The sequence below is a fragment of the Archocentrus centrarchus genome, chromosome 12 (genome assembly GCF_007364275.1).
Source record: "Archocentrus centrarchus isolate MPI-CPG fArcCen1 chromosome 12, fArcCen1, whole genome shotgun sequence".
In the NCBI taxonomy this organism is placed as follows: Eukaryota; Metazoa; Chordata; class Actinopteri; order Cichliformes; family Cichlidae; genus Archocentrus; species Archocentrus centrarchus.
This window is the reverse complement of record NC_044357.1, coordinates 12348842-12368950: the sequence shown is the minus strand read 5'-3', so window position 1 is coordinate 12368950 and position 20109 is coordinate 12348842. Positions and strand designations below refer to the sequence as shown.

The window sequence follows — 20109 nt, the reverse complement described above, 5'->3', positions numbered from 1 at the left end:
GTTACATGTCCCCTGATATACTTTTGCACAGCTTTAGGTATTTTACTCATATTTGCAGGTATGGTACGTTATTCTATAGTGCATTAGGTTTATCAATTAATGTCATTTGCATCTTGGTTAAATGCCCCTTGCCAGTGTAATATGTTATTGGATTTGTTTTAGCTTTTGCTGGCAATCTTATACATCATTGTTTTACCTGAGTGTATCATGTGCTTATTTATGAACATGAACATGAACAGACCAACAAGATCATCGACAGTACTAATGAGCACATAAGGATTAGTGTTTCACACCCTGACAGATGTTCTGCTCCTGTCACCTCCTGTGCACAAGCAGCTTATATTCAAAAAAGTTTCATTGTTAAGATGAAACAAAAAGGAGGTGGGTATTCAAATTCACAACTCTGATCTAGCTATGGAGTGTCTGTGTACACTAGGGTACACTAGGGTGGCCAGGTGTCCCACTTTATAGAGGGACTGCACAGCATTTTTCATTCCTTGTCCCCCTGTTCCACATATTGAGGAAGTGTCCCACATTTTGATTGGCTCTAGTCTGCAATACAGGCCAATCACTTCCCTAATGTCTGGCTTTTAGCCAATGTATGTAAAGGAAGCTGGGAAGGCTTTCATCATAGTCAAGAGCAGGTTATCCTGTGTTTTGCTGCCAATAAAGAAAACGTGTCACCACAAAGTCACAAGTGATGCACATTTTGGCCGAATGTGATGGAAAGAGAAAGAAAATAAAGCAACAAATATACATATAATTGGGTGAAGCTGTTGGAAGGCAATTCCCCTGTTTTTCTTCCAGGGTTATTTTTCAGTTTTGTGTGAGGCGGAAACATGGTGTAAATTGACGCGGACCGTGTGAGTCACAAATGGCTTCAAATCTTTTAGAGTGGTCAGCTTCCTTTTATGCCTATTGTACTTAATTGGTGAGGGAGTTGGAAAAATTGCATAAAAATGAAAATTGTCCTTCAAACATTAAATACCAAACCTGCAACCTGCAAAGTCCATTGTATGTGGGTAATTTTAACTAGATATATACAAATTTCTGGCTACCTCTCAGCGCCAGTGTGTTTTTTACATTGTCCCTCAAAAACAGTACTAATACTCTTTTTCTCTATGGAGCTAGATATTAATATTTTTGGTGTTTTGGCCATCAGCTACACAGACCTGTCAGTATGCTGATATGAGTCTACAAAGCTTGTTTTCTACAGTCAGCTCCCTCCCATCTTGTTCACTTAGTTCTGCCTACCTTCTGCAGACTCAACATGTCTGCCTATCAGTAAATGAATTCAGATTTACTTTATGTCCATGAGCCATCTAGGTTCCCTGTCTCTGACCCTAACACATGAAACTGTCCGCCCATTTTAGACTGAACTCCATGCTATTTGTAGGCTGGAGAGATTCATGGTTGGGATGCAACTAAATGCCAAACACACCCACGGTCAGACTGTGCATGCATCTGTCTGCACCTCTTATTAGTGTCATTATGTGACAAGTTAGGTGGGAGAGCCTGCTCTTTTATTACAGGCCTTTTTCTCAGCAGATATATTGACTTGTGTAACATAAGTGATACATCTGTTGTGCTCAAATGTCTCAATACCAGGACCGCAAAACTGAATAAGCTAAATGGAATTAATTTTATTAGCAATACCTTTGCTTTTCCATACCAGGTTAAGCAGTTTTCTGAGAAAAATGCTTGCAATCAGGTCAAAAAGTTCAGTAACCTCAAAAGTCACTTCATCTAATTCCATTCTGAGCAGAGATTTAAATAACCAGTGATTTTATGATGGCAGCTTTCATCCATCAAATGTGACTTTCATTGCACCTTTATCTTATCGTGTGGGTTAAATAACAGCCGATGGTGTCAACAGAGCACAATGTGTAGCACAGATTGGAGCCTCTGGGGTCAAGTGATGCGCTCAAGATCAAATGGATGCAAGCCTAGGGTCAGATTCACCCTTCAGAGCAAGGAGCAGATGTACGGCATGCCAGACATTCTGTACACATCCTTGCAAAGACACGTATACTGAGCACAAATTCCCCACCGCTGTTAACCAGAACAAATTTACAGCAAAAACACTTCTCCCTCCCCCACATTCATGTCCCACCCCCCACCCCTCCAATATACGTTAATCACACAGTGTCCATTTTAATCTGCTGATTTAAAGGCGCGGCATGCCATCTGGGAAAGCTTGGCAGCGTTTATGTACGCTTGTGCACTTTGTCTGGGTCCCCGTTCGTCTATTCTAAAACAGTGAAACAAATGCGAGTATGATGCGGATGACACACTTTTTAAGCACAGACCCAGAGGGTGTTCCGCTATTTTTGCTTTCACGCACATACAGACCACCTGACCCACATCGTAAGCTTGTAGGAAGCAAGTGCATTAGCCATGGTCAAAAACACACACACGTACATGTCACCCTGGGTCAGCCGTCTCTGTTGACACACGACGCAAAAGCAGAGAAGGGATTTTTTTTTTTTCCAAACACTTTGGAGTGATGAATACACAGATATGGATTATATCATTAAAATTAGGCACTGACACTCCACATTTATAAATGTATTTTCCTGCTTTCCACACTTTAGGCAGAAATGTCACAGTAACACAATTATCCTTTGTGTTTTGTGTTCCTTTATCTAGCATGACTATCAATGTGCCAACCATGTATTTAGAGGATAATTTCTGATTGCACTATAAATTAGATAGGCATCTATTAAGTATAGAGCAGCGTTCTAAAAACTGCATACAATATTACTGGAGCTTGAAAGAGGATCCTAGAACCGCAATACAAAATGTGTCCTGAAAGTCAACACTAGTTGCTATCACGCCTTATCTCAGAAAATGTAGTTTAGTTGCCATTCATGCACAGCCTTTTCATTTCAGCATCTCAACTCATCTCAACCAAAGTTAAGATGGCAGCCTTTTTGTTGTAGCCCTACAGTGTAATTAGCTGTCAACGCTAAGCGGATAGATGTTGCTGTGGAGGCATGCATGAGGAAATTTTGTCTCTGCCGCAATGTTACAACAAAGTAAAGGGGGAGCAAAACTTCTATCAGTCTGACATTCAGAGATTCCAAACTTTTTTGCTCTGTGGAAATATATTGCATTGCGGTTGACCACAAATCAGGTTTTGGATGTGAAGATTACATTTTTTTGATCTTGTGGTCTTTTTGGCATTAATTTCTGTGTCATGTGTGAAGAAGCCCATGAAGTTTCCTTCCCATCAGGTCAGCTTGATGCTGCATCATGTGTAGCTGGCTGCCAGCTTCGTAGTCTAGCATAATTCTGCCCCCAGGGATTTGGCCTGGCACAGGCAAGGCTCTGAAATGGCACAGGTCTCTGAGCGAGGGATTAGTCAGACACACTGATCCAAACTGTGCACCTCTGGTGAGAGTCTGTGGACATTAACGTGGATTAACTTGCAGACCAGTAAATTGTTTGCTTCAGCAGAAGAGGTTTGCTAATAAACTGAGGCATTCTTTCAAAGGGGATACGGCATTATGGGACGTAGCTGTAAACATGCATTGCCTTTAAAGTGAAGAACAGCTATAAACACATTTTTGTTCTCAGCTTTTGATCAGATCATTTTTAAAATAGTTTAGACCGGTTTGACAAAGTTACCTAAAAAGAAAATTTTGTATTACAGTGCAAATATACAACTAGTTTGTGAGTCTAACCTAATTTTGCACAACACAAAAGGCTGACAAGAGACTTTTTCTTAAGTAGAGTGATTCAGCAAAGTGGAAAGTTAAGTTAAAAAGTATGTACAGAGATTAGGTGCTATTAGCTTTTCTATTAGGTAAACTGATAACACTCAACTGTGTTTAGATTTTGTTTGTTTTTTACATTTTCAGCAAACTTATGCCTAATCAAAGCCTGTTTTTTCATTTTACTTACCTAATTTAATAAACCTTCTACAACCTCATTTCCAAAAACGTTAGGACGCTGTATGAAATCTAAATTAAACAGAATGCAGTGACTTGCAATCTCATAAACCCATATTTCACTCACAGTAGAACAAAGAAAACATATCAAATATTTAAAATAAGACTATTTACCATTTTAAGAAAGATATTAACGCATTTTGAATTTGGTGGGAGCAAAAAAAGTTGGAACAGGGTCATGTTTACCACTGTGTAGCATCCGTTCTTCTTTTAACAACAGTCCATAGATTTCTAGGAACTGGGGAGATCAGCTGCTGGACCTTTAGAAGAGGAATGTTGTCCCATTTATGATGAAATCTGCAAGCCCTTCCCTGGAAAAGACATCATGTGGATGGGAGCATGTGTTGCTCTAAAGCATGTATGTACATTTCAACATTAATGGTGCCTTTCCAGATGTGCCAGCTGCCAATTCCACAAGCACTAATTGGCTCCCATACCTTCAGAGATGGAGGCTTTTGAACTGAGCGCTGATAACAAGTTGGATATCCCTCTCTTCTTTAGTCCGCAGCATCCATGGAACAGTTTTTCAATTTGGTCAACAGAAGGCAGCGTTTCTGGATCATGTTCACATATGGCTTCTTCATTGCATGATAGAGCTCTACCTTGGAATGTGGATGGCACAGTGAACTGTGCTCACAGGCTATGACTTCTGGATGTGTTCCTGATCCCATGTAGCGATTTCCATGACAGAATCATGCCTGTGTTTAATGCAGGGCCGCCTGAAGGCCAGAAGATCACAGGCATCCAATACTGATTTTCAGCCTTGTCCCCTGCAATTTCGCTGTTTATCCTTTGATGATATTATGTACTTTAGATGATGAGATACTCAAAGTCTTCACATGTTTACACTGAGGAACATTATTCTGGAAATTCTCAACAATTTGCAGATGCATTTTTCTACAGATTGGTGAACCTCGGCCCTTCTTTACTTCTGAGAAACTCTACCTCTCTAAGATGTTCCTTTTATATCCAGTCATGTTACTGATCTGTTGCCAGTTAACCTAATTAATTGCAAAATGTTCCTCCAGCTGTTTCTTTTTAGTACAACTTACTTTTCCAGCCTTCTGTTGATGGCATCCCAACTTTTTCAAGATGCGTTGCTGCTATCTAATTCAAAATGAGCTAATATTTTTCATGAAGTGGAAAAATGTCTCAGTTTAAACATCTGATGTATTTTCAATTTTCTATCATAAATAAAATATGGGTTTATGAGATTTCCAAAACATCTGTTTCAATCTGTTTCCGTTTACCTTTTGCACAGTGTCCCAACTTTTTTGGAATTGGGGTTATACATAAACTAAAATGCAATAACATCTTTACATAATTGCCATGGTTTGACTCACCCTTGTCTAATGCCTGCTGTCATACAAGAGGCCTTAACCTGATGCGTTTTCAATTTCATCAACCAACAAGCACACACAAAACAACTGCAGCCGGCAACACATGAGCGCCCATTGAGAGCACAAACATTACTATGATTTTGAAATCAATATGCAAAAACAATCCGCTGATAATCACCTCAGATCAACTCACCTTTCACTTTGAGAACAAACGTTTTTGAAAAGGAACTTTTTCAACACGAACAGATAGAAGCAAACTAGTGCCAGAAAAATGATCAAACACAGTGAAGGATGATGTTTCTACATTGTTAAGCTTCTAAGACACCAGCAGACACAAAGAGCGAGAGAGTTAGGAAAGGGACATGATGACATGCAGTAAAATGATAAATTGGCCTTGAGTCCAAAGCTTTACAAGAACAAGGCGAGCCTGCCAAACTCTCTGTATGCCCCTACCCAATCTTGATATTTCAGGGTCTCCATTAAAGTTATAGTGTACTGTATAAATTTCAAAGCATGGACTTTTATCAGTTAGTGATACTATTTGTTTCGTAAAAGACTTATTGCAATTTGCCTCTGCATTAGTTAGCAGACAAAATAGAAGAAAAATGGCAGCGATGTGAATAACAAACAGTGATATTAGAGAAAACACAGAGGAGAATGTATAAAAATACAAGTGTGACCGAGATGTGTGAAATGAAACTGACAGAGAAAATGAGGCTCAAGGATATTCAAAAAACACATGAATAATCGGTGTGAAAGGCACAAAATATAAATGGATGAGGACTGACAGGAGAGAGAAATCGGGAGAAGATGGAAGCACATTGAATAATATTGTAATGAATGAGGTTTGGGTCATTCCCATGCTAGTGCATGCCATGCTGCAGCAGTGCCCCATGGCCTACATTCTGCCAGCTGGCAATGCACGAGTGCATTCATGAGTGTGCACCTTCCAGTCGCACAAATACACAAACACATAGATCAGATGAGACAGGAGTGGGGTAATATCGCCAGTGGAAAAGATGAAAACATTCTACACCCACTAATACAAGCACACAGTTTTGCCTCTTTTTTCTTTTTGTTTGTTTGTATTTTAAATGACATCCTATGCAATTAAACTTCCTAAACAGCTCTTTCTCAACAGCCATTCAGGGTTTGGCTAAATGTGTGTCACATTAAACACCTTCAAGTCTACAAATCGCAAAAAAGAACAATTTGCCTATGTAGCCGTAGAGCACAAGTCAGGATTCCCTCATGCAAGCTTGGTAATGGTTTCCCGATGACTGAGTCTTACTCAATCTGATGCCCCAGTTCCATCTACAGCAGCATAAAACTAATTTTAAAGTTGCATGAGGCAGATTAGCCTAGTTCAGCCAAGCAGTGTAAATTGGGATAGGTTAGCTAACGTCTCACAATATCAGCGTCATTCTCATAACCCAGAATGTGAATAAGAAAAGGAAAGTTGGCGTCACTGAGGGAGGACAAGGCTAAGGTTGTTGGAGTGAACAAGAGTATGTGTAACTCTGTGTGCTAAAGTGAAAGGCTTTTGCAACTGTGTACAAAGAGATAGGGTCACACTGATACTAGGTACTCAGTCCTGGTATCACTAATCCACTGAAAGGGAAAACTAAGCTCCTTAAAGGGTCCCCAATGGAGCGACCACTTTAGCCCAGCAAGAGAAAATTAGATGAGAATTGACAGATTAGGATCTCATGCACAGTAACAAAAGAGATTAAAAGTAATATGAGAAGCCATAAAAGCACACAGAGGAGAAAAACAGGCACAGAAGAAGATAATAGAGAAGAAAAAACAGAATAAAAAAATATAGTGAAGAAGGAGGAAGAAGTCAGGAGAGACTGCGTGCATCGCTGCAGCATCCTCAAAACAAGCCACACTGGCCCACGTTGCAAATGCAACGTTGTCTGAAATGCAGCGTGTAACTTCCAAACACATGTAAAGTGAGTACAGTCAAGTATGACAACACAGAGTACTCACCTATTCTAGGCTGCTCTTATGGCTGGCACAGAGATGCATCACTCCAACAAACACACACACCACCAGCAGCACCAACTACGAGTGAGTGCAAACATAAGTAGGAAGAGAAGGAGCACTCAAAGGTGATGAGAAGAAAAAAATAGATTTCCAAACAAATGTGTCTGTGAGCGAGGTGTGTGAGTGTGTGCGTGTGTGTGTGAGTTGGATGTGTGTGTAAGGGGGGGATCCACTCCAGCAGCGAATGCTATCGGAGCGCCCTGTCTCTCTCCCTCTCTCTCCCTCTCTCTCTCTCTCTGGCAACTGTGACGCGTCAGAGTTTCATCCAGACCCCTCCCTCCTTCCCATTCTCTCTCTTTCCCTCATTCGCTCTCCCAATCCCCCTCTTCCACTCCCTTAATCCCTTGCATCCCCAGCCTCCCAATCTGAAGACAGATAAAGAACCAGGAGACTAGCACACACATATATATAAGAATATGTAAATGGGTGAGTTGTGCTCTTAGAGCAGCCAAGGTTTGTTTTACCCTCACACACTGGTAACTGGCCATGAGAATAAATTTATCTTTGTCTCACGTTTTCATTATTTTCTATACTTCTGTCAACTTTAATCAGTGTTAGGAGAAAAAAAAAGTCTGAATTCTGAAAAAAAGTATGACCACTTTTTAAAATTTTTATTCTGAATTGAGAAGTCTGAGAAAAAAGTCGACTTTGATGTCAGAATTTTGATATTTTGGAGTTCTGAGTCAGAAGTCTGATTTTAATCTCAGAATTCAGAAAAAAGTCATGACCAAAAAATATTTATTTTTAGTGGTCTTAATCCTCTTCTGTGTAGTTCCATCCCTTAGCATGGCCAACATTTAATTTCATGCACAAAATAGGCCGGTTTGCTAAATAATCAAATAAACCAGCCAGTGCTGACCGCTCACATACAAGTAATGTCCTTAAAAGTATCAGGGTTTCATTAGTAACACCTTACCAGTGTTGTGGTAGTTGTGTTGCGTGGGTACTTTAAGATGCTGCTTCCTCCCCTGCTCTTCCCCAAGTAGGTAGTACCATCCTTGAACCTCCTGGAGCACACACAGGCAGTGATTGACTGTGTGTACATGAATTTATGAGTGTCTGTGTGTGTGACAGATGTTGCCTATCAATGTGACAAGATAAACACGTTGTACATAAACTCAAAAAAAAGGACAAAAAAACGGGAAAGTGCACACACACACACACGCGTGCGCAGGTCCAGTTTGGTTGTTCCTCCAGGGCTGCAAACAACTGAATACACACACTCAACACTCATAATGCTTACACTAGCAGCTGATGCCCCTACTTCTTCACTAGTGCCCTGTGAACCAGATGGTTTGTGAGTGTGTGTTTGCACATGTGTGTTATGTATTTTCCACTACTGTGCGTGTGTTAAATAAAACCATGCAGTCGGAGGAGTTACGATCTGTAATCCTGATGATGTGGATGCGGTTTTACAAACAAAGGCGACGCTGCTTGTAGTCTGTAATCATTTTACTGTGTCACACATATCTTACAGCATACGCGCACACACCGCCAGCCTCCTCTTTTGTACGAAATAATGTGACGCAATGAACAGTGACAATAATCTCCATTTTAAAAGCATCTTATCTGAGTGGACAGATTTCTGCAGGCTGTGGGACAAGGGGGAGGACGGGCAGGGACTTGTATAAAAGTAGGGGGAGGGGAGGGCATATGTTCTCAAAGTCAGGGAGGGATTTATGCCGTCATTCAATATTCCCCTGTACATGTGAAGAAGAGGAAAGTGTGGGGGAAAAAAAGAGCTGTTAGTCACAAGGGAGATGAAAAGAGAAGGTAGGAAACGAAGGAGACGTTAAAAAAAGAAAAAGGCATGATGTGGCAAAAGGGTGCAAACAAATGACAAGATGTGACAGGCAAGTTAAGCAGTCAACGCTCGCGAGGCCCAAATTTTTCTGGAATAAAACAAGAACACAGAGGAGCGAAAGGGATGGGCTTGTAGGAAGGGATGAATGAAAAACAACAGATGAGAATAACGGATGTGGCGGGGAGGATGAAGAGACATAACTCCCTATGATTCAAAGCTAAATCTCCCTCATTAGCATGTTAAGCTAATTAAATATTCATTGGGATAAATGTTAGAGGAAGGAAGATATACGCCTGAGTAAAGTACAGTTTCTTTCTGTTGTTAGTGTTCCTCACTGATGCGAATGTTAATTTAAAGTCTTGCTGGGGTTCTCATGCTTGTTCTCCTAATCTTATTAATTTCTCTGCTAGCCTCTTTTTAAAGTTTGGATTAAAAGTCTGAAGTAAAGATGCATGATTTTTAGCCTCGAATTGGGGCTGAAATCCTTTTGCTGCGTCACAGTTATAAATATCCTGAAGCAACAGCAAAATATATATATATTAAATTTACCTCTGCTTTATACCAGAAAGGAAATATATTTACTTCACCACCCCTCAGAAAAAAAAATATATATACAGGGTTGCTTAATTATGTAATAACACACAAGTGATGAAGTATTACATAAGAGATATTTGTTACCTCACTAACCACTAAAACGTGCCTTTTAATGTAAATATGTGGTTTAATTCAAGAGAAAAAAAAATGCACATTTGAAAAGGAAGAGCAGAGACAGAAGGATAAATTAGGGCTGAATAATTGAACAGTGAAGAGAAAGGACTAAGAAAAGCAGTTATAGGGATATGCTGCTCAGTGGAGGAAAACCTACTCAGCCAAAGAACACCACTGAACTTTTGGATCTCACATTTATCTGCTAACATTTGGGACGGCTCTGAGAGGAAGACTGGGGGTCGCTGCTTTTCTCTGTTGGCACACAGGTGTGTGGGTGAAGTGTCACACTTTGTCTGCTGTGCATTCGTGAGCACTTGTTCTCTCCACTTTGCCTGGTAAGCAGTAATCAGTAAGTGTCTGAAATCTGAAACTCTTAATCCCATCAAGAATATTAGTTGTGCAGATATTAACAGGGTGTCGTCAGAATGGCTTGTACTGAGTTTGGTGATTCCCCAATTTTGCTTCTAGGGCTGCCAGGCTGTCATTTTTGGCTTATGATTAAATACTTGCCAAACTAATGGCGTCACAGTAGCCTTAGAATTATCATATTTAATCCATTATCAAAGCATACCTTCAGAAATTTTGCTTTGCCATTCTGAGCAAAGTGGCACATGCTGTTTATACTGAGCTCAAAGCACAAAAAAAAGAAAGCACAGCCCAACAAAACCACTGAAATATACTCTTAATTATGTTTTAGTATCCATGAGAGTGTGCAGTCCTCACAGCAGCAAGCTTAGCACACAGGGTAGAGCAGCAGTTGAGCAGTGTGTGTGTGATGAGAACAGGATGTTCTGTTTTTGACAGCTCAAACAAAAAACCAGTGAGAGAAAGGACTCTTTAACTTTGCGCTTTTTTTTTTTTATATCGTAGCTGAAGAGTCCTACTGAGTCTGAGTCTTGTTGTCATCGTAGCACCAGTGATGATCACCCATGAATATTTGGCCCATAAGGGTCACTGTCTTTGTGAACAGACTCACTTTAATTTGACTAAAGATGTTCCCTTACAGAAATCATGATGTGCAACCTCATATTTTGCTTTCAAATCATATTTTGTTTATGCACTTAGGATGTTTTTGTTTTTGTTTGACTCTGATTCATTGCAAGACAGACATATTTCCTGAGATTTTAAGAAGCAGTGTTTCTGTACAACCCATAAAATTTTAGAAGAGAGTGGGACTCAAACTGTGTTTCACTCCAGTATCTGCAGGCATGTCTGCTGTGCTTTAACACCGGTAACCCTAAAGTGTTTCCTCCTAAATTATTGAGGTCACTGGAATTCATTCACACTGAATTAAACTCTTAAATTCATGGTCTAATAGACAGGCACACAGAGATGCACAGAGTGAAAGTTGAAAAGGACGCCATTTACAGAACGTCTTCCTATCTGTTACCTTTGTGTTCAAACCTACCTTGTCTGGATCCATAAGTGACCGCACACCGAAGCTCATGCAGCCGAGCAGCATGCTCATCCTGTTGATACACAGACAGAATGAGTGAGTAGGAGAAAAATCAATTAATACCCCAGAATGAAGCCAGTGTATCATTTAACTCAGGTCAGACACCCGAAATGTGCTTGTTATTCTACATGAGCATTAAATAATAGAGACATAACAAATCAATGTGTTTAAATTTTTATACTGTTTTTCATCTCGATGTCAGAATTTGTGAAGCATAACCTTGTCCACAGCACCACACACACTCATTTATAATGAAACAGAAAGCCAAAGGTTATCGCCTTGCGAGAAAATGGCAACACTGGAAGCACACAAAACAAAAACTGACATTTGATGAATATAATTTAGTTATAGCAGTCTGTGCATGGTGGTGGTGGAAGGGCGTTGGGATGTTTAATTATGCATACAGTAGAAAAATAGCTCTTGACAGCTTCGCAGCTGGACAGGAGTAATGCAGCTGCTCATATTTTGGATGCTGTAACTGGTCGTCAGCACAAATGAAAACCTGAAATAATTTTTGGCTCTGCTCAGTCAAACAAACCAGTGACCAAAACTACTGCATTTTCACCAGTATAGTCACCCACTGGTACAAATTTAACCACACATTTTGTTATGTAACATATATCCAATTAAAAACACAGAGACCAGTGAGAAGGTTGGAATAACTTGTGTCTTCTATGCTATGGAAATACGTCGTTATCCAAAAAAGTTTTGAGTGCATACCTTTGTACACATGGATGACAACACGCAGTGTTACAGTACTTTAGGTGTACCTACCGTACTGTAACCAAAGTTTTTTGTTTCCAAGGAGCCAGAAGTATATTTTATAGTATATTTTTGAAATGGTCTTGAACAATAATTCTCCAGGTTTTCTGAAGGTCTTTCAAGTGTTTCCTTTGGATTTTTCACTCATTTTCATTAAAGTCCTTGTATCTGACCATTTTCGGAGGAATGTTTTTCATTTGTTTAGCCTCTTAACACTGACCTATGAATCATTCAGGCTTTAAAACAGCACCTAACTCAAGGAACAAACTAGTGTTGTGTCTACACATTAGGCAAGTTAGCAAATAACCTATTTTAAATTGTATCTTTAGGCACTTTGTTACCGGCAACTAGGGCTGCAACGATTCATCGATTAACTCGATTAAATCGATTCTAAAAATTTATCGACACAAATTTACTGTGCCGATGCTTCGTTTAAACTCTGCAGCGCTCAGCTGTCTCGGTGTAAGCGGCGCTCCTCACTAGCATTAGCAGCATTAGTGCTGACGTTTTTTTGTGGGTTTATTGGGGGCTGGCAAACCAATATAGAACTGCATTACCGCCTCCTACTGGACTGGAATGTGAATCACTCACGTATACACAAGCACACATTCTAAAAAGCTCTCCGTCGCTGCGATGGATTTCATTTAACACAGAGTGGATCATCACTAGAGTTGCCACCTGTCTCGTAAAATACAGAACCCCGTATGTTACGGGACTCCGTGGAATACGGCTCCGTAACATGCCGTGTTCCGTACTTTACGGGACGGGTGGCAACTGTCGCTGACATGCATTTCCACGCCTCCACTGCTCTCTGTGTGTCTGTGTGTGTTGTGCTCGCTGAGAATTTCAGCTGCTATTTTTGTCTTTACTTCAGCTGTAGCTACCAGAACTGGTTTGCTAGCGAGCGCAGGCCATTAGCACTAGCGATGGTTCGGTACCGGAAGGCCCGCCCCCCAGGACCGAGGGGCTCCTTCAAAATATTTTTTATACTTTAATCCCTTATTAGTGACTAAATATAGACCTGCAGTAGAAACGTATTTTTGAGAATGCTTGTGAATACAAAGCATTACACCATTACTCACACATGCGCCATGGCTCCCGCAGCCACTAGTTTTTCAAAACACTCATAGCAGGCAGCGGTTTTAACTGCGCAAGCGCAAAGAGGCGAAGCTGTGACGGTGAGCTCAAGTAGTGAAAAAGGAAACGTTTTTCCAGCGTCCAAAACAGCAGCTTTTTCTTTTAGTAACCACCATTAAATCTGTGAAACAGCTGGAGGTCCTTCATCAAGCACCTGATCAGCAAGTGTTAAGGTGAAGAAAAGAGAACTTTGTAGCTGCTCCATTCACCGCTGTTTGTTCACATGGCGAGAAACTGCATTAGGGAAGTTAAAATCTGCAGATAAACTGTTAATAAAAAAAAGTATTTCTTATCCGATTACTCGATTAATCGCTGGAATAATCGATAGAATACTCGATTACTAAAATAATCGTTTTATGCAGCCCTACCGGCAACCCTTTGTTAAAACACATCATTCATTCCCATTTATTTTGTTAAATCTAAAATAAAGTCAGCACTGTTTGACAGGCATTAAATAGTATGTTTTTGCACCAATAAGGTGATTCCCAAAAAAAAAAAGCTCAAAATTTGAAAAAATATGAGGAACCTGGAGAAGTAGAAGACAGAAAAAGAAGTAACAGGCCTAAAAGACTACCTACAGAAGATGAACAGTATTTGAAAGTCATGGCCTTAGGGAAAGGAAAAAAATCCAGCAAAGACCTGACACGGGACCTGAGAGATGCATCTGGCCCTTAAGTTGATCCATCTACTGTTCACTGAAGCCTCATCAGAGATTGTCTCAGTGGAAGGGTGGCTGTCAAGAAGCCATTCGTGAGGAAAGGAAACAGGGAGAACAGCACATGCACCTGGCCATCCACATGATGTAAAAGACAATGTGATTCATCGGACTAGGACACCTTCTTACATTGCTCCGTGGTCCAGTTTTGATGTTCATGTGCCCATTGTTGGTGCTTTGGACAGTGGGCAGGAGTCAGCATGGGTAACCTGACTGGTCTGCAGTAATGCAGCCTCATACATAACAAACTGTGCTGCACTGTGTATTCTGACACCTTTCTATCAGAACCAGCTTTAACTTTTTCAGCAATTTGAGCTACAGCCTGTTGGATCAGACCACATGAGCCAGCCTTCCCTCCCTACATGCATCAGTGACCCTTAATTTCAAACAGGTGAACAACTTATCAAGTTGTCTGACTTGAGACAACTTGATGAGTAACAACACTTACAGGGTAAGCACATGCTTCCCCATCTAGTAAATATTCCTCTGAAGTCTATTAAGGAGTGTGCAAAATTATATATCCTAAAATTTGACAGCTGCTGAGATATTTCAGTTTTGAGTAGCCGAACTGCTAATCAACCCACTCAATAACAGACAGACCAGCATTGTCATTAATGGAGCCAAGCAGCAAATGTGTATACTTGGATCAAAAGGCTTCACCACTGTAGTTGTGGCATCTTTGTTTTAATATAATAAACACATTTAAATATTCATTAGTACACAAAATGCATCACTATAAATAATTTTCCAATCTGTATCTCATGGTAGTGCAATGTTAAGATAGAGTAATAAGCTGTTTTAGGGCTCTATTGGGCATTTAATAATGTAAATGTACTGTTTATTAGTTTATTATTATTTATTATTGTACTTAATCCCTTTGAGATGAGAGCTAAAAACAAGGTCCTAAAGGAAAAAAGCAGCGAGAGATGTATCAATGCACTGTTGGTCTTTTCACAAGAACACCCAATATTTACAATATTTTATCCTCTCATATTTCCAGCCACCTGTCATACTGAGAAATTGGTGCTTTGTAGATTCATCACAACTACCTCTGCAAAACAAATTACTTAAGAAAATAAATGATGCATAATGTTTATAGCTCATCCAAAGAATTCTTTGTTACAGTATTTTTACCTCTTTTCTTCTTTTTTGTTTTGAAAATTATACACTGATCAAACGCTGTGAAGCTCTGAGCGTGCCACAGCTGCAAATAAACATTTCTGCAAAGCTGGCAGCAGGCCACACGAGGCCGATTTGGTACAATGAAGACCGTTTTAGATACAATAGGATGATTTGAAGAGAAGATAAAAATCCAGGATTATAATGTATTCAAATGATTCAAAGCTCTCATTTGAATTTCTGTCTGTTCTTTTTTATCTTTTTATATTCAACTTATGCATGTGTGTATCAAAATCTTGATTGGAATTTTACCGATCTGATCTGAGCTACACATGTTTATGAACACGGGGTGAGAGGCAGAGTACTACCTGGATATGTTGCTGGGCTTGATTGGAACATTTAAGAAAAGATGTGCTTTTATCTGTAGGTTATCATCCCTGTGCTCACGTATAGGAATCAGTCAGGTAACAGGAGCACTTTGACTGAAGCTCACCCCTAAAAGCCACAGGTATGATTCCTGGCAACAACTAGGCTTGACCATGTCTGCAGCTGCACTTACTAGATCCAAACCAGTCCTTTCAATGTGCAACAATATGAATATTATCTTTGAATGAAATAAACACATGCCATCCTTGCATGAGAGTGGGCTCAACAGGTCAGCCTCCTTGAACTACAGCAGAAGACGATCAGATGATTGTTGTTCATCTGAAGTGACAGACTGCATTCACTGAACAGATGCTGCCCTGGGTTACAGTAGAGGACTGCAGTATTGTCCTTGCTTTAAAGCCTATCTGAAGAATCAGCTGTGGTGCATGAAATGGTGTTTCTGTTTAAGTGCCTGAACAAAACCTGTTAAATGCACCTAAATATTCAATAACCCAGGCACTCAGCTGTTCTGCACAATGAAAATCAGAATATCTAATCTTGAACTTAATGGATACCTATTGCCAGAAGGAGGGCTGAGTGCCCACTGCTTGAGGAAAACTACACTTGGGATCCAAGCAATTAATAAAAGATAAAAGATGCTGAAGCAATCAGGCAGAGGTTTTATTCAGTCTTACACCATGAAGACATTTGGTATGAATGAGGCTTAATTGCTTACCAAAGATGAGAAAATCGCTCTTAATCTGTGCCCCAGAAACTGTTCCCAAAAGGTCTTTATCTTTATAATCATTCCATGATCTGAACTTGACCACTAATGTAAGTCTGTGCCTTGTATATAGAACATCTGTATCATCTGAAATACTTGCTGAATGTAGTGGTTTCTTCTTCTTTGTTGATTAAACGCAGAAAAGCGGGAGTCTTTCAAGGAAAAAACTGTGAAGAGTGGCAAGAAGATTTTTACTTTTTTCTTCAGCGGAGGCTTGAAGGAGCCATGAAGTGTTTTCTTTCCAACAAACAGTAATGCTTTTCTTTTTTTTTCCTCTCAATACAACATTGCACAACAAAATTTGTGACTCATTCAACCACATGTCCTCCATCCTCAGCAATGACCCTGTTTCAGCTTAAGTCTGCTAAGGCAGGCAAGAGTAACACATTCCCTGTGCCAGACTCAGATAGAAAAAAAGACTACACACAATGCATGCAGCAGCATTAATTATAAAATGATATTCTTCTGTCACGTATAAAGCTTTGTGCCTGTGCACAGGTGTACAAAATATAATGTGTTGCAGCTTCCTAAAAAGCAAAGATGAGTTTAAATAACAAAAGGCATTTTTCAAATTTGACTATTATAATTTTCATCAACAGCACCACCTTTGTTAACTTTCCCAGCAGGTACCTTGTTTTGGAGTTAGAGTTCCACACTGAAAAGAGCAGTCTCTTACAAAGGTCCCTCTCACTGACAACACTGAAAACAAAGAAAAGAAACTAGGTCAAGTACTTTATAAATTTTGTGCGTTTACACAAAAAATACTCAATATTTTATCTGCGATTGCAGCTTGCAGGCAGCAGCATTTATTAGTGCAACAAAAGTGAAGGGAATTTTTCATCCTTCCTTCCCAAAGAGCTACTGTCATTGGTGACAGCCTCCCTAATTCAAAGTGTGAATCTAGGGCCATGAGGTGCCAGAAGCAGCAGCATTATAGTGCAATTGAAGTGACACAGTGGTATACAGTATGCACAAGCCTGCACAATATTGTCACACAATAAAATTGAAATTTAAAAATATTTCCTGTATTTTTTGTATTTTGGGTTTAATTTTTTTTAAGCAGTTGCTTAACACCCTCCTTTTTCACCGTGCAATCACATCAGTAATTTCCACCCATGATTTGCACTTCATGTCATGCAGCTAGCGACCGCACCGGTGATGATGGCTGAGTCATTTGTTTACTTTTGGATCTCGCATCACCAGCGTGCCTTCTCTACACAATGGTGTGAATTTGCCTCACGTGATATGCAACAAGTTTGTTGTTTCCACCTTTAGTGGCAACAGCCTTCTTGCATGTTTTGCAAAGTGTTGTGGGGGGTTTTTTTATAGGTTTGACCCACGCTTCCTTTTTTAGCTATAGTCACGGGGGGGCTGACTGCTTTCACTCTCAGACACATCTGAGCTTGTCTAGTTGTTGTGTACGCTGTGAAGGAGTAATATCACTGATATTACAATATGACACTTCTATATGGCATAAATATTTATACAGATATTATCATTAACAGTATGATATGGTATGGCCCTAGTCACTGCCAGGACCAAATCAATACATACTGCAGCCTAAAACATTTGTGCAAATGATCCGAGATCAGCAACTGGATAAATTCTTACAAGTAAAAGGTTTGCAAGAAGATGGGGTTCCTGCAGCGAGGAACCATCTGAGTCTTTTGTCTTTCTAGAGGATCAGAGTCTGGAAACAGGCCAACCTAAGGAAAACAGAAAAAAAAAATGCTGACAACTGTCCACAAAACAAGCCACAATGGCTTTTTTTTCCATTCTGTTCTGTAGCACATACCTTAACATAAGAGTCACATGACTCCTGGCTCTCATTCAGCATGTCTCTCGCCTCCAAAACTGTGAACAAGTAAAATTACCAATTAATATATTTTAATAACTTTCTGGTCACATTAATGAATGATGTGTTCATGTACACAAAAATCAGGAAGTTTGTTCACATGGAAAATGTGCGCATGTGCTTCTGGACCATGGGGTACAAAATGTAGAAGCACTTCAAGCATATGTACCGAGAAAGCTCTTTTTCTTTTCAAATAACAAAGGACTGCCATGTTTAGCTTGCTGGATTCCTATTAACTCGCCCCCAAGTTTTTGCCTCTCATCGAAGCATGTGAATAACGAATGAGAGGCTGTCTGACGTGTGAAATAACAAGCTGTGAAAATGATTTGCAAGAAGCCATAAAGTATTTCCAGTGCCTGAAAACTAAAAAAAAAAAAAAGGAATTCAGCATGCTTTCTAGAAACAGCTCCAATTCCTGTGAGTAAATCAAGCCTTCATGAACTATTCTCAGCCCTTACCATTTCCAGCAAAAGGATTTTATTGTCATGGTAAAACACTAAATCAGAATCCAGTGTTTCCCTAGCTGAAAAAAGTACCTTGTCTGTGGCTGGGGGTAAGCTGTAGCTATCGTAAAGCTATCATATAATGCATATAATCTAAAAGAGTACACGTTTTACTAGTTATATTACTAGTCAGGCTGCATAATGTATAGCCTTCTGGCCATGGTGTGTAAAGAAAAGGTTAACATTTCCAGCAAAGAAATGTTAAATGAGCGGCCTTTGTGTTGAATGAAAGGATATGTTGTTGATAACACTTTTACAGATCCTAAGAAAAAATCTACCCATCTAAAGTGACCTGTATCTGGGGTGACCCATGTATGTTAGTGATGGGGTTTTTTGGTGACCTTTAGCTCCTCTTCAGCAATGCTTCATGACAAATGCTTCATGACAAATGTAAAACCAAAAAAATCATGTCAAGTCTTACTCCAATACTGCATGACAAAACATAGCTGAAAAAGAACTTTTAGAGGCCTTATTTGGTACTTGTATTGTTTGACAAGAACAAATACAGAGAGAAAAAACAGATTGGAATCCAAAGAGTAAATTGCCACTGACACTGAGAAATGCTGGGAAGGGTGTTTGGGTTTGGCTGGTATGGAACCAGATTAAACAACTTCCCTTTTGTGGATTAATGTGCCTACCAACTTAGGCACTCACTATCGTACTTTGAACAGTGCACTGTGCCATTTAACATTTATATGGTGTGAATCCAAGGCAGCCTTTTTTAACATTAACAATTTAAATTATGTTACTAATTATCATTACAAAAATGACTTGGTTAGGGTTATGCATTCAAAACTATATGGTTAGCTTTTGATGTGTAATAGTTTCCATAGCAGTTTATCAATAGTTCACTAGTCTCAAGCAAGAACACATTGTTTTATAGCCCTATATTTAACTGAAAACAATACAACATATCAAATGTTGAACTTTGAGCATACCAATTGAGCATATATATGTATATATATAAACACACACACACACACACAGAACTCACCATTGACAACAAGCACTTCATTCTGTGGGATGATTGAAAGCTTGAGCTGTCCTATGGAAAATGAGAGAAAGAGAATTATGATAAGTTAATAAAATAAAATTTTCAAGCCTAGCTGAGTTTAGCATAAAAAATGTTTTTTGAGGGTTTATGTGAAGGACTATTTCTTGGCAGCAGTGACTTCCTGGTCACAGATGTGAATGAGAACTATGAGGGAAGCTGCTGCAGTTGTTAAACAGACATGCACTATAACTGCTGCTTCCATAAAACATTAAAGAATTCAGAATTCAACTGTGAGCTGTAGATGTAGTTTTTGCATTAGTTTTAATCAGGAGCTCTCACCATCTATCAGTAGCGCCCATAATAAGATGTTAATCCAAGGAACTGAATGCAGGCAGAAAGTTAAGAATTTCCTGGCTGTAGATTCGTGTTTCACAGACGTGAGCACAGCATCAGCATTCTCATTCAGCTCCCACATAAAGTCATAAGTATATTTTACAAAAAATCTTTAACTGTTCTGCAGCTGATGTATAAATTCGACACAAATCTCAAATGTGCTTTAAGGTT

The 20109-nt window shown here is 39.6% G+C and overlaps 1 protein-coding gene across 2 annotated transcripts in view; it reads right to left on the bottom strand.

Moving 5' to 3' along the window:
• Positions 1-20109, bottom strand: part of rgs3a (regulator of G protein signaling 3a) — a 159127-nt gene that overhangs the window by 116824 nt on the left and 22194 nt on the right. The window contains exons 3-8 of one of the 2 annotated variants that reach the window (XM_030742067.1): positions 19546-19596; positions 17989-18047; positions 17805-17899; positions 16824-16892; positions 11263-11323; positions 8259-8349 (exon numbers count right to left, since the gene is read on the bottom strand). In XM_030742067.1, coding sequence (XP_030597927.1) covers positions 8259-8349; positions 11263-11323; positions 16824-16892; positions 17805-17899; positions 17989-18030 — 358 coding nt within the window. In that variant the 5' untranslated portion in view covers positions 18031-18047; positions 19546-19596. Of the gene's footprint in view, positions 1-7285; positions 7488-8258; positions 8350-11262; positions 11324-16823; positions 16893-17804; positions 17900-17988; positions 18048-19545; positions 19597-20109 lie in introns of those variants that run through there. The other variant, XM_030742061.1, reaches the window with a different exon arrangement.